This window comes from Ursus arctos, unplaced genomic scaffold (assembly GCF_023065955.2).
Source record: "Ursus arctos isolate Adak ecotype North America unplaced genomic scaffold, UrsArc2.0 scaffold_18, whole genome shotgun sequence".
NCBI lineage: Eukaryota > Metazoa > Chordata > Mammalia > Carnivora > Ursidae > Ursus > Ursus arctos.
Window position 1 is genome coordinate 25,791,136 of NW_026622852.1, and position 26,063 is coordinate 25,817,198.

At 47.9% G+C, this 26,063-nt stretch overlaps 3 protein-coding genes across 9 annotated transcripts in view; 2 read left to right on the plus strand and 1 right to left on the minus strand.

Annotated features, from left to right (window-relative positions):
* Positions 1 to 739, plus strand: part of RUSC2 (RUN and SH3 domain containing 2) — a 71,671-nt gene extending 70,932 nt beyond the window's left edge. For all 5 annotated transcript variants that reach the window (XM_026506286.4, XM_048223301.2, XM_044386825.3 and 2 more), the window contains one exon: positions 57 to 739. In XM_026506286.4, coding sequence (XP_026362071.1) covers positions 57 to 258 — 202 coding nt within the window. In that variant the 3' untranslated portion in view covers positions 259 to 739. The remainder of the gene's footprint in view (positions 1 to 56) is intronic.
* Positions 679 to 20,106, minus strand: CIMIP2B (ciliary microtubule inner protein 2B). Of its 3 annotated transcripts, none has more exons than XM_026506295.4 (9): positions 19,986 to 20,106; positions 18,058 to 18,135; positions 4,804 to 8,485; positions 2,642 to 2,970; positions 2,031 to 2,254; positions 1,724 to 1,941; positions 1,472 to 1,523; positions 1,197 to 1,394; positions 679 to 934 (listed from the first exon to the last, which is right to left on the minus strand). In XM_026506295.4, the coding sequence occupies exons 4-9, from the start codon at positions 2,824 to 2,826 to the stop codon at positions 846 to 848; spliced, it is 966 nt and encodes a 321-aa protein (XP_026362080.3). In that variant the 5' UTR covers positions 2,827 to 2,970; positions 4,804 to 8,485; positions 18,058 to 18,135; positions 19,986 to 20,106; the 3' UTR covers positions 679 to 845. The 3 variants fall into 3 exon arrangements, with proteins under 3 accessions (XP_026362080.3, XP_057169551.1, XP_044242762.2); XM_057313568.1 differs by lacking the exons at positions 18,058 to 18,135; positions 19,986 to 20,106 and adding an exon at positions 12,435 to 12,610 and having other exon boundaries at positions 4,804 to 4,952; positions 8,366 to 8,485; XM_044386827.3 differs by lacking the exons at positions 18,058 to 18,135; positions 19,986 to 20,106 and having other exon boundaries at positions 1,197 to 1,327; positions 1,473 to 1,523; positions 1,683 to 1,941; positions 2,642 to 12,615.
* Positions 20,107 to 20,709: 603 nt separating this feature from the next.
* On the plus strand, positions 20,710 to 25,987 carry TESK1 (testis associated actin remodelling kinase 1). The gene is made up of 10 exons (XM_026506282.4): positions 20,710 to 21,937; positions 22,057 to 22,178; positions 22,308 to 22,356; positions 22,849 to 22,995; positions 23,329 to 23,411; positions 23,584 to 23,674; positions 23,915 to 23,998; positions 24,149 to 24,238; positions 24,375 to 24,489; positions 24,822 to 25,987. Exons 1-10 carry the CDS (start codon positions 21,719 to 21,721, stop codon positions 25,706 to 25,708), a joined length of 1,887 nt encoding a protein of 628 aa, XP_026362067.2. The 5' UTR covers positions 20,710 to 21,718; the 3' UTR covers positions 25,709 to 25,987.
* The last annotated feature ends 76 nt before the right edge of the window (positions 25,988 to 26,063 follow it).

Below are 26,063 nucleotides of genomic sequence, written 5' to 3' on the forward strand. Positions count from 1 at the left end.
GGGCTAGGTTTGGCTTTGGGTGGGGTTTCTCTGACCTCCATTTGTTGTTTCCCCAGCGAGGTGAAGGCATTGTGCCATCATCTGGCCACAGGCCCTGGACAGCTGAGCTTCCACAAGGGAGATATCCTACGGGTGCTGGGGCCAGCCGGAGGAGACTGGCTGCGCTGCAGCCGTGGCCCGGACACCGGCCTAGTGCCTCTGGCCTATGTGACCTTGACCCCAACTCCAAGTCCAACCCCTGGAAGCAGCCAAAACTGAGGCCCTGTGCATGCTGGTGGCCTCAGGGACCCTCATAACCCCTGACTCAGAGCCTGAGAGCCCTTCCCAAGCCCTCTGGCTTGGCCACAGAGAGTAGACTGAGAGCTGGGGGCCATACATCCCTGTGCTCAGTATTAATTACTCCCCATTAACTGTCCCAGTGACCTCATCCAGACCTCCACCCAGGAGAGGAGGGAAGGGATGCAGCACTGGGCTGCCAGGATTTCCCCGGCCCATCTGGTACGGATAAGCATGTCCCTATGGAGGGGGGTGACCAGAGGCCCATTTGCAGGGTTCCCTAGGCCAGGTGGTGAGGAGGAGAGGTGACAGTATTGGGGCCAGCTCCTTAAGCCCCCAAATGTAAATAGGCTGTGGCCAGTGCCTGGTGGTCAGAAGAGGGAGGAGAAGCCCAGGCTTCTGTTTATGTATTTATTTATTTATTTATTACACCTATTAATAAAAAAGGTGCTCGGCCTCCAAACCATTTCTTTTTGTGCCTCCCCCCCACCCTTGGGCCCATCTCTCTTTCTTCCAAAAGGATGGCTGGGATAGGAAGACAGAGAAGAAAGAACTTGAAGTCCAGGTACCTACACCAGGAGCTGCTTCTGGAGGGTGGTGAGGCCCAGTGCATCATGGGTGAAATGCCCATACGTGTGCCCGAACTGGAACTTATACCCTGTATGGACACAGAGGTCTGTCACTTGTAGCCAGTGGCATGGAGAGCCATTTATTTCTCAGTCATTGCCTAAGCCTTCCAAAATCTGGTCCCAGCTTCCCACTGTGAGCTACCTCATTTCCTTTTCTGCCCAGTGAGAAAGGTGAACCATATGATCCAAACCCCCCCCCCCCGTATCTATTAGTTCCAACCCCCACAAACCACTTCCACCCATTCCACACACAGACAAAAATACTGCAGTCCCCTCTGGAGCTATTCTCACCTGGCACATAGCCCCCATAATTAGGTAAAAGGCCTAGGTTCTGAGGGTAGGTCCTAGAAAGTGGAGGGAGATGTTTGGGATCCTTCTGGGGTCTGCCCCCTGAGTACATCTGTCCAAATTCCTGCAGTGCCCGGTTGGTGAGCACAGGAAAGCTGGAGCCGAAGAGGAAGCGGGCACGGGGCACGTAACCAGTGAAGCCTGGGGGGATGGGGATACTGAGTCAGGACCTCCTGGGGGCCTCCCCATGCCTTTGGTCCTGACCCACTTCCTCTCACCTGGCATGAAGAACTTGCGAGGATCTTTGTCATCCATGGAATAGGGGGAAGCCTTGGGAGAAGTTGGCAGAGAAAAAATAAGGCTATCAAATTCAGCCCCTGTGCTCCAACGGGAGATAGAGCTGGCCGTCAAGCCCACATCCCCTGTACCCATAGCCATGCTGCTCATGGCCACCCCTAGGCCCGGCCACACAGAGATAAGGCTTCCCACTCCCAACCCCCCTGCACTCCCTCCAGCCTTCTTGGTCTCACTTGGTCCGCCTCTTGCCCCAGCTCTGGCTCCTTCTCTGCCTCCAGCTCTGGCTCTGGCTTTGGTTCTTGGTCTTTCTCCACATCTTTTTTACCCTTGTCCTCCTTCGGCAGCTCTTGACTCCCTTGTCCCACAGACCCCTGAGTGAAATCATTTAGAGCCTCAGCCCAGACCCGGCTGCAGTTCTTAGCAAAGATGAACTGGGCCTGGGGTACAAAACCTGGGTGGGAGGGGGCAAGGAAGATTTCAGTTAGTGTTTGGGGCACACGTTCTGGGTTGGGGACACCTGTTCAGACTGTCCGTACGTACCTGTGTACCCAGGAATCATGCTGGAGCTGAGCCTTTCATGCCCACGCCTGACAGGCAGGCTTCCCCTGGGAACCTCAGGAGATGCTGGAGGCCGGATGGGAGGCAGAAGTGTGCGATGGGCAGGGGGCCAGGCTAGGCCAGGAAATCCTCGAAGTAGCTGACCAGTCATCTGCCCGTAGGTCTGGCCCATGCTGAACCGAAGTAGTGGGCAGTGTCCAGTGTACCTGTAGCAGAGCACTCACCCACTCACCTCTCCTTGCACCTCCACCACCCCCAGATAGAAACACAGACCTCTGAAGCCCTGATCTTTTTCTTCTGGATTCGGCTGGGTGTATATGTGGAGCAGGCATTTCTTAGTTCTCTCTGGGTTTTCAACCCTTCCTCTCTGCTGTTACCCCGTTACCATGGAGAAGACAACACAAAGTGTCGTGGCAAGCCCAGCTACCACTATCCCCTTGCTCTTCCTTTTCCACACAACACTGTGAATATCTCAACCCTAGGCCTACATACCAGTTTGTCTATTGACCCCCAAGCCCTAGGTGGCACAACTCCCATGTCCTTATACCCCATCCCCAGAAGCAAGCAGAGGTGTGCTCTGGGTAGAGTCTTACCCTGGGATATAATGAGGGTTCTGAGGGTTCAGCCCTGGTAGGAAGGTGCTGGCCATGAGAATCCAGGCAGTTCCTTTTGTTTCCCTTGGAGCCGAAGCTCTAGGCTGTGTGTACTGTGTCCAGGGCTGTGGGGCGGAGCCAGAGGCAGGAGGCGGTGCCAAGGGAGGGGAGAGGGGAGGAGGCATGAGTGAGGTAACTGCCAGGGCCAAGTCCCTCAGAACAGAACAGGGGCTCACTGGTTGGCCTACTCCAGAACAAATGCAGTCGACCGCATGGGGGTAGGGAGAAGTCTGAGTGTGGCCTCCCCGTTCCAGGGAGCGAAGGAAGCCCTAAGGTGGGAGGGGAGAGATCAAAAACTGTTAGGTCCATTCAGCTCTATCTTAAAAGAGGACCCTTCCTTCTTTGTGAGTGTTGATTGAAAGTGATGGAATTCCTGGGAAAAAAGGGTCTTTAAGGGGATCCCAGAGGGGAGGTGACACGGAGAAAAAGGAACCTAGAGACCTCTAAGCAGTGGCATTAAGTTTCTTTTTAATCATTTTAATTTGTCAAGAATTATTTACTGAATACCCACCATAATCTGGATTATCATTCAACAAATAATGCCATGCTCTGCTAGGAATATTCTGTAGTCAGAAAAGCTAAGCTCCGCTCCGCATGACTTCGGGCAAGTCATTTAGTGTCTCTGAGCCTTTTACAAAATGAAGATACCAGGACTCACCCTGCTACTGTTGTGAGGCTCGAATGAATATATACAAATGTGTTTTGTACCAGCAAAGACCATGAATTCAGAAGCGGGGGGGGGGGGGGGGTAGAGGGGAAAGATCATGGGCCTGAGGCCACACTGTCATGGTCCCCTACTAGCTTGTGGCCTCGAGCCAACTGTACCTTGTCTGAGCAGGCGACTTAACATCTGAACGTGAATTCCCTAAACCCAAACATGAAGGTTAAAGTAACCTAACCTACCAGGGTGCTGGTAAGGATAAAGTCAGTGTGGAAAAGAATTTACCCCAGCACCTGGCATTCAGCTACTAAAACTTAATTCTCTTCCCTATTGTCTAATATTTTCTCTAAGCTTCTAACACACATGGGAAACCTGTGACTATAACCAAATTCAGTGGGTATGGGTTTTCTACCGTGGGAGTTCAAGCAAAAGAGATAATGATGGTAATGTTCCAGGGGACAGGGGTGCCTTAACAGACGTTAAGCATCTGCCTTTGGCTCAGTCATGACCCCAGAGTCCTGGGATCGAGCCCTGCATCAGGCTCCCTGCTTGGCGGGGAGCCTGCTTCTCCCTCTCCCTCTCCCTCTCCCTCTCCCTCTCCCTCTCCCTCTCCCTATGCCTGTTACTCCCCCTACTTGTGCTTATTCTCTCTGTCAAATAAATAAATTAAAATTTAAAAAAAGACTAGGGGACAAATAAGAATTCGTTAAGAAAACAATTCAGGAAGTTCCTGGCTGACTCAATTGGTAGAGCATGCAACTCTTGATCTCAGGGTTGTGAGTTCAAGCCCCACACTAGCTACTTTAAAAAGAAAGGGAAGAAGAAGGAAGGGAGGGAGGAAGGAAAAAAGGGAGGGAGGAAAGGAAGGAAGGAAAAAAGGGAGGGAGGAAAGGAAGGAAAGAAAAAGAAGAAAAAGAAAGAAAGGAGAAAGAAGAGAAAGAAAAAGAAAAGGAAAAAGGAAAGAAAAGAAAGAAAAGGAAAAAAACTCAGAGCAGAGAAGTAGGCCAGAAAGAAGAGCTCTCAGAGAAGGGGGAGCATGAATGGAACTCAGCTCTGGGGCTGAGTCGGGGTCAAGCCAGTCCCCCTTTCAGGAGGCAGAGCCTCTGCTCTTCTCCCCACCTGAGTCTGACATGCCCAGGCTGACAAAGCACGCGTCCCTAACCTGTGGATTGCACAGGAGCACTGGGCCCCAAGGAATACATTTCATGGTCCTCACTGTTCTGCCAAGGACGGCCTTGGTATGTGTCATGTAGAGCTAGGGTTGTAGACTTGGCTCACTGTTAAGGAAATACGCTAGATGGGGATGGGAAGTGAGGGGAGAACCCAGAAAAGCAGCAGTGTGGAAAGGTTAACAAACTGGACTTTTGGATTCTGTAACAGACACTACTGGTTGCACACTGAATACCCATTCCCCTACCCTCATCTCCCATTTTAACAGAACCTTGATTTTGTTCTGTGGAGCAGCCAGGAGCTTCGGGGAAGCTTGGAGCCAGCCCTGGGAACGAGTCCTGATGAATCATAGTGTCCTACTCCTCTTGCCGATGATTAGTGAGGCACAGGCTTACGGCATTCTGGACAATAAAGGGAAGTCTGCCAGGATAAGAGAGGGCCCTAAGAAAAGTAAGCAACTTAGAATGCTCTTTAAAAAGATGCATGACAGGGACACCTGTGTGGCTCAGTCGGTTAAATGTCTGACTCTTCATTTCGGCTTAGGTCATGATCTCAGGGTCGTGAGATGGGGCCCTGCATCAGGCTCCAGGCTCAGCACAGAGTTTGCTTAAGATTCTCTGTCCCTCTCCTCCTGCCCCTCCGATAAAAAAAAGATAAATCTTTTTTTTTTTTTAATGCATGACAAATTAGAGACAGAGAGGTGGACAAGAAGGAATGGTGCCCTTTCCTGCCTCTAGAAGTTCTATGGACATGACGACAGAACTTCGGTAGGCATCATGAAACCTTGTGGAAAGCTAGGCTAACCTGGGGACAAAGCCTGAATACAGCAAGGATGGATAGTAGAGTAGAAAGGCACGGGTCCTTGATGAGCTACTGAACTAACCAACCTTTTTATATGAAATAATTTCATTATTGTTAAAGCCAATTTAAGTTTTCTTTTATTTGGAGCTCAAGGTAGCATAACATAAAAATAAAAACAACAAAAACTAGTTCAAATCCTAGCTTCCCTGGAGATACAGACCTTGGCCAAATTCATCTCCTCAAGCCTCAGTCTCATCCATAAAATGAAGACACTAACGTTACTACTTCATTGAGTAGGACAAAACAGCAGGACAAAACAGTAGCACAAGATGATACATAAAGAGCAATTGGCCCCAGTGTCTAGCTGATGTTAAGTGCTAAATAAATAGCAATTCACAGTGTTTGGTTGGAATTTGGTGGGAATGGGAGAAAGGAAAAGAGCTGAGGACAATAACAGAGGTTGGGGGGTTAGGGGAAAGCGTGTGAAGCTGAGAAGTTGAAAGGTTAAAATGTGAAGGTGAGATACAGATTAGAACGTAGAGGCTGGAACAAATTCTGCAGAACCAACCGTGGCAGTTAGGATCAGTGTGTGGATTAATACAAGTTAGGAAACAGGTTACAGTGAGTCTTAGATTTGTGTTTGTGAAGAAACTGTCCACTCCTCTTGGTGAAATGGGCTGTTACTATTGTTCTTTCCATCTGTGTAAACAGTATTTCTAAGTTCCTGAAGATCAGAAAAGTGTTCTAACCTGGGAAGGAAGTGAAAGAACTAGCTGAGGGGTCCACAGGATGGTTCACTGCCTCTGTGCCCCCGATTCCAGGGGACGGTCATCATGGCAACGCAACCCCAGCTCGCTCCTCATGGGAGCTGCACAGCCAGTGCTGGTGGAGAGGTTTCACTGGGATTACACCTGCTCACAAAATGAGGGTCCAGTTTGGAAAGCCACATCAGTGCCTTGACCGTTCCACACAGTGTGTTAGGTCTCCAAAACAGCAGTCTATAACTGTCATTCTGCTTTTGATCCTGACCAGGAATTGCTGTAAAATTTCATATAAGTACAAATATCAAATCATTATGTTGTACACCTGAAATTAATGTTATATGTCAACTATACCTCAATTTTTAAAAATCCATCAGAATATTTACCCAAAAAAGGTTTCAGATGGATCCCAGATCAGTCATTTGATTGTAAGACATTACTGGGCAAGCATAAATCTCCTTAATGAAGATGAATTAAAAAATCATGGGGCCCTTGAAAAAAATTTCTCAGATAAGAGACCACCAAAAGTGAAACAAGATGTGAAAAGAATAAACTCCAAATGATTACATACAACACAAAACCTTTTTAAATTAAAATAGATACAATGATTCAACAATTCCACTTCTGGGTATTTACCTGAAGAAAATGAAAATATTAATTCAGAAGATACCTGCACCCCATCTATGTTCATTGCAGCATTATTTACAATAGCCAAGATATGGAAGCAACCTAAGTGTCCCTCAACAGATGACTGGATAAAGAAGATGTGGTCCATACACAATGGAATATTACTCAGCCATAAAAGAAGAATGAAATCTTGTCATTTGCAAAAATCTGGATGGACCCAGAGGGATTATGCTAAGTGAAGTAAGTCAGACCGAGAATGACAAATGCCACATGATTTCCCTTATATGTAGAATCTAAAAAACAAAACGAATGAACAAACAGAAACAGGCTCATAAATATAGAGAACAAAGTGGTGGTTGCCAGGGGGGAGGGGTGAAATGGGCAAAAAGAAGCACGCAGGGAGAGCTGCAATAAAACGACATGAAAAGGAAAGCGAGGTAACGATGAGCATGAGTTTCAGATGCCTGCCTACAGAGAGTGAGACAAATGGGAGGAGAGACCACACAGTTAGATGTACGTTATTGTCAAGGTCTCAGTTTTTGGGATAGTGGCTTCATAAATGCTTGTTATTATACATTAGTAAATAAAGCTGGACCAATGATGAGACTATATCATAAACCAAGGATTATGATAATCCAAATCTGGGCATTTGACATCCAAGTGGTAGGGTGGGGATGGGAGGAATCCAAGTAGAAATGACCAGAAACAGTGGTATTGACAGGTAGATTTTAATACTCTTTTGTTTTAAGTAACTCAAGAAGTCAAAATGCTAAGAAGGAATACCAGAATCTGAATAAGGATGATTTATTAGCTATACACCCAGGGGACTTTAAAAACTGGTCATATAGTCTAGTCCTGACTAGAGCATGGCACTAATAGTACAGGCTTGGGTGAATCACTTCAAGTCTTTGAGCCACATGTATAAAATGAAAGAGACGCACTGGATGGGTATTAAGACTCCTAGTCCTGGGGCACCTGGTTGGCTCATTTGGTGGAACATGGAATTCTGGATCTGAGGGTTGTGAGTTTGAGCCCCATGTTAAGTGTGGAGATTACTTAAAATCTTAAAAAAGAAAAGGAAGGAAGGAAAAAAGACCCTTTCCAGTTCTAACTCCCTTCTCTATTTGTCGGTGCAAATGTTTAATAGGCTTTAAAAAATTTTTTTTTCAAAAAAATAACAGAAACTTCGACATGCTTTCAGAGTCATTTCTAAAATGCAACTACATCTGTAAAAGTTCCATACAGTTTCAGTGATCTTTAAAATGTGCATTTTCCTCCTAGGATGCAGCTCCAATTGAATCTTACTCAACTGTAAGTTTTCCTGAAAATAGGCCACTATCTGGATATCACTGCTCTGAGCACAGAGGATGGATCAAAGCAAAGGAAATGTCACAGTCTCCTGGCCTTTTTACATGTATAATATTCTTCAAATCCACAAGGATCAACATTAATTTATTCAGTTCACTAACTTTAATTGAACTTCTCTGCCAGGCAGTTACCTTCTGGTCAATACAGAGATGAATAGATGAATTAGATATAACTCCTGATCTCAGTGATGTTACATCTTTAAAGAAGAGACACAGGTACAGAGAAAGTCAAAACACAATAAATGCCACAATGGAGATTTAAACAAAAACAAATTACCTTATGGGGCACCTGGGTGGCTCAGTCAGTTAAAGCATCTGACCTTTGATTTCATCTCAGGTCTTGATCTCAGGGTCGTGAGTTCAAGCCCCACATTGGGCTCCACGCTGGGCATGGAGCCTACATTAAAAACAACAACAACAACAACAACAAAACCTACCTTATAACTGGCCACAAAGAAAAACCTCAAAAATTCCAACAAGCACAAAATAATCAAGCCACATTTACTCACACAAACACAATAAATCTGTAAATGAAAAATAAAAATTAAGTTAAACAAAGAAAAGAAACACTAAGACATTTTTTAAAATTTATTTTAAGTAGGTTCCACCCTGGTGTGGGGCTTGAACTCACGACCCTGAGATCAAGAGTCATGCTCCACCAACTGAGCCAGCCAGGCACCCCTAACACATTTTTAAAATGCCTTCTTGGGGTGCCTGGGTGGCTCAGTTAAGCATCTGCCTTGGGCTCAGGTCATGATCCCAGGCTCCTGGGATCAAGTCCTGCCATCAGGCTCCCTGCTTCTCCCTCTCCTCCCAGCTCAGTGCTCTCTCCTGCAATCTCTCTCTCTCTCTCAGATAAATAAATAAAATCTTTTTTGAAAAGTCTTAAATAATTCTTGGAGCAAAGAAAAAAAGTATGATTATGCACCATCATTCAGAGATAAATAACATGAGAATTCATCAAAGCTGAATTCAGAGGCAAATTTTTTTTTTAAAGATTACTTGAGAGAGAGTGAGCAAGCAGGGTGAGGGGCGGAGAGAGAGGGAGAGAATCTTAAGCAGACTCCCTGCTGAGAGAGGAGTCAAATTCAGGGCTCCATCCCAGGACCCTGAGATCATGACCTGAGCGGAAACCCAGAATCCGACACTTAACCAACAGAGCCACCCAGATGCCCCTTCAGAGGCAATTTTTAGCCTTGAGTGCATACTGACATCATGACTAAGGACATAGGCTTGATTCTGGATCTCTCACTAGCTGTACGACCTTGGGTAAACTGGTAAACCTCTCTGGATCTCTTTTTCCCCTCTTCTATAAAATGGGAATAGTAATACTGTAAGCATTAACTTAAATGCTAATATAAAGCAGAGTAGTTGCTGGCACCTAATACACTGTCAGTAACATCACAACAAACATTCCAGTGGGAGCGGGGTTTGTGACCAGAAACAACTGCCTACTTTCCTGGCCCCAGTACAGGAACAGGGTCAAGAATGAGAGGAAGAGGGATTATCTTAGAGATGAATTCGATTGCGTGGGTACGCAAGGCAAGAATTATACAGCCTGCTTTGTAGCCTGGCCTCGTGGAAACTGGAATTGAGGACCTTGAAAGCTGAGAGGAGCGAAGGCCTTTTTTTCACTCTTCTCCCTGGGACCACATGCTTCTCTCTGTGAATCTGCTCACTTCTCTCTCTCTCCTCCCCTCATTCTCTCTCTTGCTCCACAAGCTCTCTGTCTCTCCCCTTCCCAGATGGATTTACCTGCCACTATTAGTTTCTATTCCCTCATAACTTCAGTGTGCATGTGGCTCATTGGGAAATGAGCTCCTCTTCCCCCACCATCTCCGTAACAGTGATTTCTTAAGCAGGGACGTGCTTCAGAATTACGTAGAGTGTTTTTTTAAAAATATTCGTGGCTGGCCCCATCCAGGTTATTCTGAGAATTAGGTTCCTGGTATATAATTTTTTTAACTTTTTAATTTGGAAAAAAAAAACCTACAGAAAAATCGCAATAAAAATATAACCTTTACCAAGATTTACCAGTTGTTAACATTTTACAGCTCAGAAGTATAAGATTCCATGTGCCCAGGAAGAAAGGAGAGGCAGATACAGATGAACACTGATACCTGTCTCTCCAAAGCCTGGCCTCACAGCAGATGAGGTGGCTGCCCTGACCGGTCAGCCATGCCGAGGGAGGCCAGGAGGTCACGTGCTGCAGGCTGTGAGGACCTCTGCAGAACAGACTGCAGACAGCCTGGCCAGGTAAACAAGTCTAAAAAAAACTAACTAAATTAGCTAATAAATAAGCAGCCAACTCAAGAAGCTAGAAAAAGAGGCACATCATAAGCTAAGGAAAAGAGGAGGAAAATTTTGTGAAGCTAACAATAGACACCAATAAACCAGAAACCAGAAAAACAATAGAAATTATTTTTTAAGAACTGTTTAAAAAAAAAAAAAAAGACAACATAGTCAGCAAACTACTGGCACAGCTAGCCTAGAGCAAAGACTATACAATGCCCCTCCCCACCAGTGGCGTGAGGAAGTGGCTAAAAACACAGGTACACAGGAATTTTTTTTTTAATTATAAAAGAATAATATGTGAAATTCCATGTAACTAAACCAAAAAGTTTCAGTGCAATTAAAATTGTCTGAGAAAATATAAATCAAAATCAACCCAAAATGATACAGAACATCCGAATAAAATAATAGCCACAGAAGAACATGAAAAAGTGGCCAAATAGATGCCCCCTACCCAAAGACCCACAACACACTTAATTTACCAAATCAGTATTAACTTAATTCAAGACCTGACATACTCAAGACCTAACAACCTCACACAAGTTATACAGATGAAAAATTCTAAATAAAACATCAAACCAGGGATAGCAAATAGCATGATGCTTGTCTGCTCTCCTCCAGTCTGGTGGAAGATACCACTAAATGATCACAGCCCTCTTTCTGGGGCTTCTCAAGGCTCCGCAAGACAGCGTATCTTGAGTGGTTTCTGCCAAAGGCTCAGCATGAGGGAGAGCTGGCACGTGTTCTCTCTTTGTTACCCCTGAATTGAGAGCCCAATACGGGCAGATATGTATCTGTCTATCTTGTTCACAGTGTCTCTCTAGCATGCAGCACAGCTATCTGGCACATAATAGGAACTAAACAAAATCTAGCAATATTGTAAAGGAATACTACACGTTAAGATTAGTAGGTTTCTGGGACTACAGCAGTGATTGAACTAGAAAATCTATCAATGTAGTTAAAACGAATAAACCAAAGGAATAGCCATTCATCACTCACAGACCCTGGGGAACTCTTTTAGGAAATTAAATATCCATTTGTGATTTTTAAAAGGCTTTTTAGTAAACCAGGAATAGAAACATGAAAAAGAATATTTGCAATGAACAGCCAATATCAAACTACATCAAAGAGAAAAGCCAGGGCCAGAATCGGCAAACAGATCTCATTCATTGTACCAAATCCAGTTAACTAGTCACATAGGGGAATGTTACTGTGAGGTTTCTGAAAAAGGGTTGTGGCTTAGCAGAAAAAAGTCCTAAGGATTAGCTATGTTGGCCGTGGGCATAAGATGGATGCCAGCATATGGAGTTGATAGTCCTTCACTTCAGGCAATCTTACAAAAGTTAGAACCAAGACAAGGCCAATCTCTATTACCTTTACTACTCAACATCACTCTAGATAGTCTAGACAGTACGTGAAAGAAAAATAAGTAATAAGAACCATCAGTGTTGGAAAAGAAGAAAATATTTATCTGCTTAGCTACAAAACCCTAAGAAGCCACTGAAAAACAATGAGAATAAGAGTAGTGTAAGATGGCTTATTACACGGAAAATAAATTCAAATACGAATAGCTTTAGCCAGCACGACCAGTTAGATGTCATGCTGGGGGACTCCAGAATATCCAAGTGTTCTTCCGAGGATTACCCAAAGCAAATCAACTACATAAGGCTGAGGCAACTGTGTGTTTGCCTTCCAACAATTTGACTAGATTGTAATCCCTAGAGCAACCCCTAAGAAAGTAACTAAAATATGTTTTAAAAAATATGAAAACTAGAATTACATGCTAAAAAATACTGGTTTAAACCAACAAAGGTAGTAAAGGAGTAACAGAGGAACAAAACACATCAAAAGGAGGGGCACCTGGGTGGCTCAGTCGTTAAGCGTCTGCCTTCGGCTCAGGGCGTGATCCCGGCGTTATGGGATCGAGCCCCACATCAGGTTCCTCTGCTGGGAGCCTGCTTCTTCCTCTCCCACTCCCCGTGCTTGTGTTCCCTCTCTCGATGGCTGTCTCTCTCTGTTAAATAAAGTCTTTAAAAAAAAAAATCATGGGGCACCTGGGTGGCACAGCGGTTAAGCGTCTGCCTTCGGCTCAGGGCGTGATCCGGCGTTGTGGGATCGAGCCCCACATCAGGCTCCTCTGCTATGAGCCTGCTTCTTCCTCTCCCACTCCCCCTGCTTGTGTTCCCTCTCTCGCTGGCTGTCTCTATCTCTGTCAAATAAATAAATAAAATCTTTAAAAAAAAAAATAAAAAATAAAAAATAAAAATAAATAAATAAATAAATAAATCAAAAGGAACATGAGGCAATGAAAATGTGTGTCCACACAAAAACCCGCACGTGAGTGTTCATAGGAGCATCATTCATAAGAGCCAAACAGTGGAAACAACCCAAATGACAATCAGCGGATGAACAGATAAACACAGTACATTCACACAATGGAATATTATTTGCCAAGAAAAGAGAAGAATGAAGTACTGATACATGCTATCACATGGACGAACCTTGAAAACACTATGCTGAGTGAAAGCAAGATACAAGAGCCCATCTGTTGCATGATTCCATATATGAAATGTCCAGAAGAGGCAAATTTATACAATGAGAAAGTTAACTAATGGTTGCCTAGGACTATGGGTAAAGGAGTTGGGGTGGGCGGGGGGGGGGATATAGGGAGTGACTGCCAATGGACATGAGGTTCCTTCTTGGGATGATGAAAATATTCTAGAATGGATTGTGATGATAGTTGCAAAATTCAGTGAATACGACAAAAACCACTGAATTTTATACTTTTTTTTTAAGACTTTATTTATTTATTTATTTATTTGGCAGAGAGATAGCCAGCGAGAGAGGGAACACAAGCAGGGGGAGTGGGAGAGGAAGAAGCAGGCTCCCAGCGGAGGAGCCTGATGTGGGGCTTGATCCCAGAACTCTGGGATCACGCCCTGGGCCAAAGGTAGATGCTTAACAACTGAGCCATCCAGGCACCCCCGAATTTTATACTTTAAATGGGTGAGTTATATGGTATTTCAATTATATTTCAATATAAAACTGATAAAAGATAAAATTGTAAAATACCCAAAAAAGCAACCCAAATCTAATAATGCAAGAGGAGAAGAAGGAGAGAGAGGAGGAGGGGGAAGAGGGGAAGGAAAAGAAGAAAAAAAAAAAATCAAGATCAAGTTAGGTTTATTCTATAAATGCAAAGTTAGTTTAATTTTAGAAAATTAATTAATATACTATATCATTGTTTAGAAATCTTTTCTCCCTGCCTACCATCCCCACTATAGAGAGAGTATACTTTGGGCTTTGCCATATGACTTGCTTTGGCCACGGGAATTTTGACAGACATGTTATGACCTACAGACATGAAAGCAGTTGCAAAACCGTACTTGTCGTCTTACATTTCTTCCATCGCCATGAGAAGAAAATGCCCAGGCTATCCAGCTGGTCCCAGGAAGAGAGACAAATGGCACACAGCAAAACATGCTAGCCAATCCTAGTTTAGAATGCTGACCCCAGTCAACCCATGGATTTAGGAGAATTAGTAATTGTTTTGTGCCACCGGGTTTTTGGTTGTTGTTTTTTTTTTTTACGATTTATTTACTGGGGCCCCTGGGTGGCTCAGTTGGTTGAGCATCCAACTCTTGATTTTGGCTCAGGACATGATCTCAGGGTCCTGAGATCGAGCCCCTCATTGGGCTCTGCACTAAGCGTGGAGCCTGCTTGAGATTCTCTCTCTCTCCCCCTCTGCCCTTCCCCCTGCTTGTACTTTCTCTCTCTCAAAAAAATTTTTTAAAGATTTATTTACTTATTTTAGAGAGAGAGAGAGTGCAAGCAGGGGGAAGAGTAGAGGGAGAGGGAGACAAGGAGACTCCCTGCTGAGTGGGAAGCCCGTCACAGGACTCAATCCCAGGACCCGGAGATCATGACCGGAGCCAAAATCAAGATTTGGATGCTTAATTGACTGTGCCACCCAGGTATCCCTATGCCACTGGGTTTTGATATGATTAGTTACATGCCGCTTTTGTGGTAAGAGCTAACTGGTATACATAGCTACAAAAAACCCCACGGTAAACATGAAACTTAATAGTGAAAAATCAAAAACATTCTTTTAAAGATCAGGAACAAGATACAAGCGTCTACTGCCATTACTTCACTCAATACTATACTGAAGGTCTCAAGCAAAATAACAGAAATCAAAGATATAAATATTAGAAAAAAACCATAGTAAAGATTTTGTATTTTTTGTTTTATGGGTTTTTTTTAATTTATTTATTTGTCAGAGAGTGAGGGAGGGAGAGGGAGAGAGAGCACAAACGGGGAGCAGCACACAGAGGGAGAAGCAGGTTCCCCACTGAGCAAGGAGCCTGATGCAGGACTCAATCCCAGGACCCTGGGATCATGACCTGAGCCAAAGGCAGACGCTTAACGAACTGAGTCACCCAAGCATCCTGATAGTAAAGATTTTGAATTTGATTCTGAATGAGATAATGGAGGTTTTGAGCAGAGAGAGAAAATGAACTGACTTACACCTTAAGCAGGAGTATTCTAGATGCTGGGTAGAGAAGAGGCTGTAGGGAGACAGAGGCGTAAACAGAGACCAAAAAGAAGACTACTGCAAAAATCCAGGCAAGAGGCAGAGGTGGCTTAGATGGGGTCAGAGGCAGTGGAAATGTCAGAAGTGATCAAGATATGGATAGATTTCAAACATTTAGCATACGCAATTTGTTGATATGCTGAATATAGGGTAGAGAAAAAGAGAAAAGTCAAGGATAACTCTGAATTGTCCTGCCTGAGCACCTAATGGATTAGATTTACTGAGATGGGAAAGCCTTAGAGAAAAGCTGGGAAAGAGGTACAAGATTCAAGAGTTCTGCTTTGTACCCACTGATTTTGAAAAGCCAGTTAGATATCCAACTAGAGGGGGCGCCTGGGTGGCTCAGTCTGTTAAGTGTCCGACTCTTGGTTTCAGCCCAGGCCATCATCTCATGGGTCATAGGATTGAGCCCCATGTCCCGCTCCCATGCTCGGCGAAGAGTCTGCTGGAGATTTTCTCTCTCTGCCCCTTCCCTCCCAAACACAAGCACATGAGCACTCTCTCTCTAAAATAAATAATCTTAAAAAAAATTAAAAAAAAGATGATATGGGGCACCTGGGTGGCTCAGTTGGTTGAGCGTCTAACTTTGGCTCAGGTCATGATCTCAGGGTCCTGGGATTGAGCTCCACATCAGGCTCCCCACTCCATGGGAAGTCTGCTTATCCCTCTTCCTCTGCCCCTCCCCCAGCTTGTGCACACTCTCTCTCTGTCTCAAATAAATAAAATCTTAAAAAAAAAAAAAAAGATATCCAACTGGAGCTGATGAGTAAGCAACTGAAAATAGGAGCCGAGTTCAGAGGAAAGGTGGAAGAGAAAATGGGAGTTATTAGCTATGAACAGTATTTAAAGCCTTGGAGTTAATGAAATGACCTGCCGCATAAGTGTGTAGAAAGAAGAGCAGAGGTCCAATGATGGAGCCCTGGGTATGTCAGTGTTTAGAGATCGGGAAGATGTAGAAGATCAGCAAAAGAGACCTAGAAGAAAGAGCCCATAAAATGTGAGGAGAATCAAGAAATTAAATGAAGAAAGGAATTTGAGATGGTATTTTGGTTACACAGAAAATGGCCTTAGGAGACAATGCTAATGAAGTGCCATGATGCCTACAAGTTACTTTCAAATGGTACAATAAAAATGTATTATATTCTATCAGCTCATATATCGTATACCACATTAGAGAGAGAGACACAGAACAAAGAGCAAAACGTTAACAATTGTTGAGACTAGATGAAGGTATACAGGTATTCACCATGCATTCCTTCAACTTTTCTGCATGTTTGAAATTTTTCATAATAAAGAGATGGTAGAGAGGACTGTTTTGAGAAGAATAGGTAATCAACTATATTCATGAAACTGCCCTTCCTAAGGCCAAGTAATCTTATATCCCTAGTAGCCAGGCTGTGGTCTCTAAATACCATTTCTAACTAAAAGGAACTATGAATCATTGGAAAAAATAGCTGATACGAGCTCTAGTCTAGGAGTGCACAAAATGAGCCTGGAACATTTTACCAAATCAAATAGCAAAAAACCTTAAGGGTTGTGTCAAAAGGACTCATTCCCACTGGCCAAAACAGGACAATTTAAAAATGATAAAAACAGCTAACAATTGAGACACATCATACATGTGTTAAATTATGAGTTCATAATGGTACTATTTTAAAAAATCCTCAGAGTGCCTGGGTGGTTCAGTCAGTTAAGCATCCAACTCTTGATTTCAGCTCAGGTCATGATCTCAGGGTTGTGAGATTGAACCCTGTGTGAGGCCCCGCACTGAGCATGGAGCCTGCTTAAGATTCTCTCTCTCCGGGGCGCCTGGGTGGCACAGCGGTTGGGCGTCTGCCTTCGGCTCAGGGCGTGATCCCGGCATTATGGGATCGAGTCCCACATCAGGCTCCTCCGCTGTGGGCCTGCTTCTTCCTCTCCCACTCCCCCTGCTTGTGTTCCCTCTCCCGCTGGCTGTCTCTCTCTCTGTCGAATAAATAAATAAAATCTTTAAAAAAAAAAAAAAAGAAGAATGAGTATCATTTTCTAACTCCTACATTGATGAAACCAGAGCAGTGATTCTCAGGGACAATTTTGTCCCCCAGGGGACAACTGGCAATATCTAGAGACATTTTTGGTATCACAACTAGGAGAGCTGCTACTGGCATGCAGTGGGTAGAGGCGAGGGACAGCCCCCTAACAATAAAGAATTTTCTGGCTGCGGGGAGCTGGGGTGGCTCAGCCTGTTAAGCGTCTGCCTTTGGCTCAGGTCATGATCACAGGGTCCTGGGATCCCAGGTCCTGGGAGCCCCACATCAGGCTCCCTGCTCGGCGAGGACCTGCTTCTTCCTCTCCACCTCCCCTCTGCTTGTGTTCCATTTCTGTCAAATAAATAAAATCTTTAAAAAAAGAAGAAGAAGAAGAAGACTCCTGGGGTGCCTGGGTGGCTCAGTCAGTTAAGCGTCTGCCTTTGGCTCAGATCATGATCTCAGGGTTCTAGGATCAAGTCCAGCATCGGGCTCCTTGCTCAGCAGGGAGTCTGCTTCTCCCTCTGCCGGCTGTTCCCCCTGCTATACTCTTCCACTCTCTGTCTCTCTCTCTCTCTGGCAAATAAATAAAATCTTTTTTTTTTTAAAGATTTTATTTGACAGAAAGAGACAGCGAGAGAGGGAACACAAGCAAGGCGAGTGTGAGAGAGAGAAGCAGGCTTCCCGCTGAGCAGGGAGCTCGATGCAGGGCTCGATCTCAGGGTCCTGGTATCATGATCTGAGCCAAAGGCAGACGCTTAACAGCTGAGCCACGCAGGCGCCCCTTTTAAAAAAATAAAGAAGAATCCTTATCTTTTAGAGGTTGACATACTGAAATATTTGTTGATGAAATGATATAGTATTAGCAATATACACCAAATAATTAGGTGGGGGGAGACAGCAGGGGCATAGAGTATATATGAAACAAGACTGACCATGAATTGATCATTGGAGAATCACTGGCATAGAAGGTGCATGAAAGCAGGTACCTTCACCTCAGCCAGCTCATTTACGGCAACAATACAACTGAGGCACAGGTAAGTGATTTTGCACAAGGGTCTCCACAAATGGTCTTACCCAACATAAATAAGGGTTCATTGTTCTATTCTCTACTTGTTCTTCTTTTCATGTTTGACATTTTTCCATCATAAAAGTCTGAAAAACAACAACAAAAAGATCTTCTAATAGCCTAACTTAAGGAATACTGAAAACTTATCTTAGCAGACCCACTCTACTATTTAATGCTGTTCATTATTCCACTTTCCCTAAATTCCCCATTCCTTGGATTCCATGGCACCAGTCTCTCTAGATTCTCTTCCTATCTTTTCACCTTGTTTCTTCTCAGTCTTCTTCATGGAATTCTCTTCATCCACCCACCCATTTATTTATTTATTTACTTTTATATTTTATTTATTTGAGAAAGAGTGAACACACAAGTAGGCAGAGGGGCAGAGGGAGAAACAAACTCCCTGCTGAGCAGGGAGCCTGACACGGGGTTCCATCCCAGGACCCCGGGATCATGACCTGAGATGAAGACAGACACTTAACCGACTGAGCCCCCCAGATGCCCCCCCACCCTTTTAATGTTGATGTTCCGATTCTTGTCAGCCCATTTCTCCCTCTATACACCCTACTTGAATGGCGACATCTACCTTCATAGTTTCCTTTATCATCACCCCTTTTCTTATGGCAATCATCTGTCTTCCCCCAAACTTTCCTCCTCCTGGCTTCTTTATCTCAGCTGATACCATCCAGTCATCTAAGCTCAAATTTAAAAATGCTCCTGGCCTGGGCACCTGAGTGGCTCAGTCGGTTAAGCATCTGCCTTAGGCTCAGGTCATGATCTCCCGGTCCTGGGATCGAGCCCCCACATCAGGCTCCCTGCTCAGCAGAGAGTCTGCTTCTCCTTCTCCCTCTGCACACCCCCCAACTCGTGCTCTCTTGCTCTCTCAAACAAATAATTCAAATCCTTAAAAAAAAAAAAAAAAAAAAAATCCTGGGGAGCCTGGGTGGCTCAGTCAGTTAAGCATCTGCCTTCAACTCAGGTCATAATCCCCAAGCCTCAGGATGGAGCCCCACCACAGGCTCCCTGCTCAGTGGAGGTCTGCCTCTCCCTCTCTTGGCTCCTCCCCCTGCTTAAGTCGGCTTCTCCCTCTGCTCCTTACCCCACTTGTGCTCTCTCTCAAATAAAGAAAATCTTTAAAAAAAAAAATAATTAAAATAATAATTTAAAAAAATTAAAAAATTATCCTGGCTGATGCTCCTTCCCTCCATTGAACTGACTCTAGATACTAAATCAATCAGCAAGTTTTCCAATATTAGTCGAATGTTTCCTCCTCTCCTTCCCTACTATCCCTATCCTAGTTCAGTCTCTCACCCTCTCCTGACTGACGGATTGGCAATCTCCTTGCCTCCATACGACAACCACAGTGATCTTTCTACAACAGGATCCTGGTTCCTATGCTTGGAATTACTACCACCAACAATAGTAACTCTCAAAGGGTCAGATATATTTGATTAAATTATCTATTGTACTATTATTTTAACAAAATGAAGCATAAATTCCTAGTGCTTATCTCATACAACTATGGAAAGCAAACTTACAAATTAATTAGTGGATGCTAACATTAAGGTGATGAATGAGTTTGTTTTGCTGAGACCAAACTGACTCTGGAAGAATGAATATGATGCATAAGGCCCAGGCATATGTTGTTCTCAAGACTTGCCTGCCTCCCCTGGCTCTAGGACGACTGCGAATTTCTCCCATTCTCTCTCCAAACCTGTGCGAAACCTTCTGTTGCACGGTGCCCGTGCCTTCTCTCCGGCCTTCTCTCCACCCTAAGGCACCGTTTGTAAATCTAAGACCGCTTTTTCTCTACTCATTAGCCCTGGACAACTAAATAGAACTCAGCTCCAACTCTCATAAACACAGGCCAGGACTTGTCAGAAGGCGAGCACCCATATGGATGCAGACTGTGCTTGTATAAATTTCCTTTCCATCTTACCACAAAAATAGAAATGCAGTACTCGAGAATTTTTGAAAAGAATTCAGCCTTCCTCCCTGAAGCACTGTCGCAACGCGTTTCCCTCCGGAGACCTGCAGCTTCCACTCCCGCCGCCCTCCATTCCGCCGCTAGGTGGCGAGATGCTCACTGCCGCCCGCAAACGCTTGCCCCGGAGGCGCCCGTCGAATCGAGCGACGTCACTCATCCCTGGCGATAATTGGCTATTTCACCGACGCCCGGGGGGAGGAGCCAGCGGAGAACCGGAAGCGTTGGGTAAGGCGGGTGCGCAGTGCGTGCGCATTCAGGGCCCAGCGCCGACTTAAAAGAGGCCAGCTGCAGCTCCTCCTCCAGCCTGAGGGGGCACTCTGGATTCCTACGAGGTGGAGGGCGGAACCTTCTGAGAGGGGTCACACTGATAAGGGCTGGGCCACACTGAGGGGAGGAGTCACGTTGAGAGGAGGGGTCACAGTGACCGGCGGAGTCACTCTGAGGGGGGGGGGGGGTCTCATTGTGTGGGAGGAACAGACAGAGGGGTGTTGCACTGAGGGGTTCTGGTACACACCGACGGCGGCAGTACCGTACTGAGGAACGGTTCCTCTGAAGGGGTGGGGGGGGGTCTCCGAAGGGAAGGGCTCCTGGAGGGGCGGGGTTTTGCCGAGGGGTGGGATCCCACGGAAGGAGGGGCTTCCGGGCAGGTGGAGGCTTTTCTGCAGAGAGATAGGGCAGTTTGGAGGAAAGAGTAAGAGGAAGGTTCAGGCTGGGTGGTCACCGGGCGGATACTCCTCTTTTCCTTTGAACTTTATTCGAGGGAGGCGGGATGGAGTAAGGAGGTGTGGGGCCACACCTGGGACGGGCTGGCCACGGGCTCACTATACAGGCCTGAGGCATCACAACCTCCCGAGAGGGGAGAAGGTGTCAGGGAATCCAGAGGTGTAGGGGTCGAGACCTGGGAAATGGGTAGGCTGAGCCAGAGCGGAGGCCGGGAAGGTAGGCAGGTTGCTGGGCTACCTCCGATTGTGTCTGACCCTGAAGGGTCTACTTTTCTGCCCTGCTGGCCCACGGAGCCCAGGAATCCGGCGGCTTCCTGAGCCCGGCTCTCCTCAGACAGTGGCCTGAGGGTGGGAGGAGAGAAAGGACTCACAGGGCAGCTAAAAGACATTTGAGCTGCGCGTACGCACAGTCAGCCCATAAGTCCCTTCAGTTATTCAGCTCGGGCCCGAACTTATTTGGCCCCGACGTCCCAGACCCACTCGCCTAGAGTGTCGCGGCCACCGGTTGGGGGTTGCGTACCTGAGGGGGCGTGGCCGCTGCCCGTGGGCCGGGCTGGAAGGAGTTAAGCGGAGGCCCGGCTCAGCCCCGCCCCCGGCAGGCCGCGGAGCCCGAGCCCCAGCGGCTAAGCGGAGCAGCGGCCGCCCGCCCGCCAGCCAGCCCGCCTCCGCCTGCGGGGAGCCCGCCCGCCTGCCCGCCGGCGCCCAGGAGAGCCACCGCCACCGCCCGGCCCAGGCCCAGGCCCAGGCCTTGCGCAGAGCAAAGCGGAGCGGCGTCTACCCAGGCCCTGCAAGCCGGCGCGGCGGGGGCGGGCCCAAGATCTTCCGCGGATCTTCCATTCTCCAGGGCGGGAGCGGGAGCCCCGGCGTCCCGGATCTGGCTGGGCGCACGCCCATGGCAAGCGCGGCCTGCCCGGGCCCTGGCGACCCTGCCATGTGAGGCAGGCCCGGGCTGGGGGCCCGGCCATGGCCGGGGAACGGCCCCCACTGCGGGGCCCTGGGCCAGGGCCGGGAGAGGCGCCGGGGGAGGGGCCCCCGGGACCGGGGGGCACGGGTGGAGGCCCGGGCCGGGGCCGCCCCTCCTCCTACCGGGCTCTCCGCAGCGCCGTGTCCAGCCTGGCGCGCGTGGACGATTTCCACTGCGCCGAGAAGATCGGGGCCGGCTTCTTCTCTGAGGTCTACAAGGTAGGATCAGCAGAGAGGGCAGAGGGGCGGGTCCGAGCCTTAGACGCGAGGCTGGAACTAGGGGGACCCGTGCGACCTGGCGGATCTGACCGGGACTCGCGAACCTATGCCGCCCCCAGGTTAGGCACCGACAGTCAGGGCAAGTCATGGTGCTGAAAATGAACAGACTCCCCAGTAACCGGGGAAACACGCTACGGGAAGTGCAGCTGATGAACCGGCTCCGACACCCCAACATCCTAAGGTGAGCGGCCCCAGCCGCTTGCTGAGAAGCTTGCTGGGAGAAGAGGAAAGATCCCGCGGGAAAAGTGGGAACTATAGAGGGGCCTGGACTCTTACAGCCTACCCTCCTATCTTCCCCATCCTCTTCCAGGTTCATGGGGGTGTGTGTGCACCAGGGGCAGCTGCACGCTCTTACAGAGGTGAGGATGGGCCAGGAAGGAGGGGACCCCCACCACCACCAAGGGGAGAGGGAGTCAGCGCCCAGTGCATCTACAGAGGAATAATGAGAGGCAGCAGGACCTCCTCCCATGAGACGCTTCCCTGAACTTCCCTTTGGGCTAACCACAAATAAAATGCCTCAGTTGGCCACATTCTCTCTTTGCACAATGCTGTCCAATAGAACTTTCTGCAGTGATGAAAATGTTCTATAGCTACATGTGGCTAGGGAGCAGTAGAAATATGACCAGTGTGACTGCGGAACTAAATGTTTAATTTTGTTTAAACTTAGTAATTTAAATAGTTGCAATGCCTTGAACAGGACAGCCCTAGAATATGAGTGGGGGAACCAGGAGCACAGACTGACCCTTCTGACCTTTGTGATCCTCCTGAGTGTCTCCTGGCTTATAAGTGGGAGACCTAGAGTACAGGCGGAAACCTTGACATTCATTCCCCTTCTCCCCCCTATGCCCCAGTATATGAATGGGGGGACCCTGGAACAGCTGCTCAGCTCCCCGGAACCCCTGTCCTGGCCTGTCAGGCTCCACCTGGCTCTGGACATTGCCCGTGGCCTGCGGTACCTGCATGCCAAAGGTGTATTCCACCGAGACCTGACATCCAAGGTAGGCTGGCCAGGTGGGTGGAGGCATGAAAGGGGATTTGAGGCTATTACATTGTAACCGGCCCACAGATGTTGGAATGTGGATAGTAGACATGTTAGGATTTTGGAGTAGCAAGGCCCTGGAGAATGGGGACTGGGGGGAGGGGAAGCTCTGAGGGGCCGAGTACCACGATATGTTTGGAGTGATAGATGATGTTGAAAGATTGGGGTGCATTGGAGAACTGGGAGATCAGAGAGGGTTGGGGTTACTCTGAAGTGACAGGGCATTGGGGTATATATTGGGAGATAGAGAATAGAAGGTGATGGGTGTGTGGGGATGCTATATGTATGTCAGAACTGTCTCATCCGACGGGAAGACCGAGGATTCACGGCTGTTGTGGGTGACTTCGGGCTGGCTGAAAAGATTCCTGTGTATAGGTGAGGTGAATGCCCCTGTGCCCCCCCCCCCAAACTTTCTAGGAGGTCCTATCTAAGTGAAGCCCCCAGAGACATTTCATTTGGAGTGGGGAGGGGGCTGACCTCATCCCCTTTTGTTTAGGGGGGTTATCTGAGTGGGATGTCTCTGATCACTCTGCCCCTACCCCTGCAGGGAAGGGGCAAGAAAGGAGCCATTGGCCGTGGTAGGTTCCCCATACTGGATGGCTCCAGAAGTGTTGCGGGGTGAGCTGTATGATGAGAAGGTAAGACATCGATCCTTTAGATTCCAAGGCCTTCCAGAGACCCTTGAGATACTTTATAAGGCCCCATTCCAAGTTCTTTAACAGCCATACTGAATATTTAGGAGACCCCCAAATTCCCCGTTGACCTCTCATAGGCACCCCTCCAATGCATGAAACTATCAAGACTTCCCCCAAATTCTGACAAAATTCTGACGTGAAAACCGTGGGTTCCTCCCGCTGACATTCTCTCCTTCCCACCAGGCCGATGTCTTTGCCTTTGGGATTGTCCTCTGTGAGCTCATTGCGCGAGTACCTGCGGACCCAGATTACCTACCCCGAACTGAGGTGAATGATGCCTCCAGGTTTGAAAAGGGGGAGCTCCAGACTGGAGCTCCTAACCAAGGAGGGTTCCCTGGAGGTTGAGGTCTGATTGGGGGTCAGAAGGAGAACCCAAGGAAGACTGACTTGAAGGCCTCCTCCTCTCTGTCCCCACAGGACTTTGGCCTGGATGTGCCTGCTTTCCGGACCCTGGTAGGGGATGACTGCCCACTGCCCTTCCTGCTCCTGGCCATCCACTGCTGCAATGTAAGAGCCTCTCTCTCCCTGCCCACCACCCCCATCCATCAGCTGGCAAGGCCCTTCTGCTCCAAGTGGTGGGAGGAAAATATAGGGACCCTCTTTTGGAGCACTGAGTGAAGCTGTCCCTGTCTCTACCCATCAGATGGAACCTAGCACTCGTGCTCCCTTCACTGAAATCACCCAGCACCTGGAATGGATCCTGGAGCAGCTGCCTGAGCCAGCCCCCCTCACCAGAGCTCCACTGACACACAATCAGAGTAAGTGAGCATGACCTTGACCCAACTGAATTCCTTTTGCCTCTTCCTCAGAACTCAGGGGATTAAGACTAAGTGTATTTATTAATTGTAAGGTGGGGGGGGGGTTGTGAAAGGACATCTCAAATAAGATATTTTCAAATTCTAGAGCCAAGGGAGGGGAAGAAGGAAAGAAGAGGTAAAGGAGGGCTAGAGGTGACATCTCCCCCTGTCCAAACTACCCAGCGGACTCCCTTTTGTGAGCTCTAGTCCCACCAGCCTCCTGGTGAATAATGAGGCCTCAAGGAGCCATGATCAATGCTGAGAACAGTAACCACAGACTTCTCTGTCTACAGGGTCTGTTTCAAGAGGGGGTCCCTCTGCCACACTTCCTAGGCCAGACCCCCGGCTTTCCCGAAGCCGGTCAGACCTCTTCCTGCCCCCATCACCAGAATCCCCCCCGACTTGGGGGGACAATCTGACTCGAGTCAACCCCTTCTCACTCCGGGAAGACCTCCGGGGAGGCAAGATCAAGCTGTTGGACACACCCAGCAAGCCGGTCGCCCCCCTGCCCCTTGTTCCACCATCACCACTGCCCTCCATACAGTTGCCCTTGGTGACCACTCCAGAGACCCTGGTCCAGCCTGGGACACCTGCCCGTCGCTGCCGCTCGCTCCCATCATCCCCTGAGCTCCCCCGACGTATGGAGACAGCACTGCCAGGTCCTGGCCCTCCCAGTGTGGGCCCCTCGGCTGAAGAAAGAATGGAGTGTGAGGGCAGTAGCCCTGAGCCAGAACCCCCAGGACCGGCTCCCCAGCTGCCCCTGGCTGTGGCCACAGACAACTTCATCAGCACTTGTTCCTCGGCCTCCCAGCCCTGGTCCCCTAGATCAGGACCTGCTCTTAACAACAACCCCCCAGCTGTGGTGGTGAACTCCCCACAAGGCTGGGCTGGGGAGCCGTGGAACCGGGCCCAGCATAGCCTGCCCCGGGCAGCAGCCCTGGAGCGGACAGAACCCTCGCCACCCCCTTCAGCTCCCCGGGAGTCTGATGAGGGGCTGCCCTGCCCTGGCTGCTGTCTTGGCCCTTTTAGCTTTGGCTTCCTATCGATGTGCCCCCGCCCCACACCAGCTGTTGCCCGCTACCGCAACCTGAACTGTGAGGCGGGCAGTCTGCTCTGCCACCGAGGGCACCATGCCAAGCCTCCCACACCCGGCCTGCAGCTGCCCGGGGCGCGCTCTTAGCAGTGGGGCCTGTGGTCTCTGGCCTCCAACTTTGGCCTTCAGGATGCCCCGTAAGGACAGAGCACACATGTTGGACAGTGCCAGCCCCAGATGGGCTGACCGGCTCTTCTCCCCATGTAGGGGAACCTCAGCATGGACTCAAGGGACAGAACATTTCCTATCTAGCCCCTGGGCTTGCTCTCCCGTGGGCGATCACTGAACCAGACAAAGCATTGCTGACACATGAGACTAACACGTGCAAATTATTTAAAAAAATTTCAATAAAACTGCCTGGCTGGCTCCGGGCTGCCCCTATCCACTCAGCCCATGCGCCCTCCTCCACCCCCCTGCAATTCCACTGTGGGAAGTTCTTGGG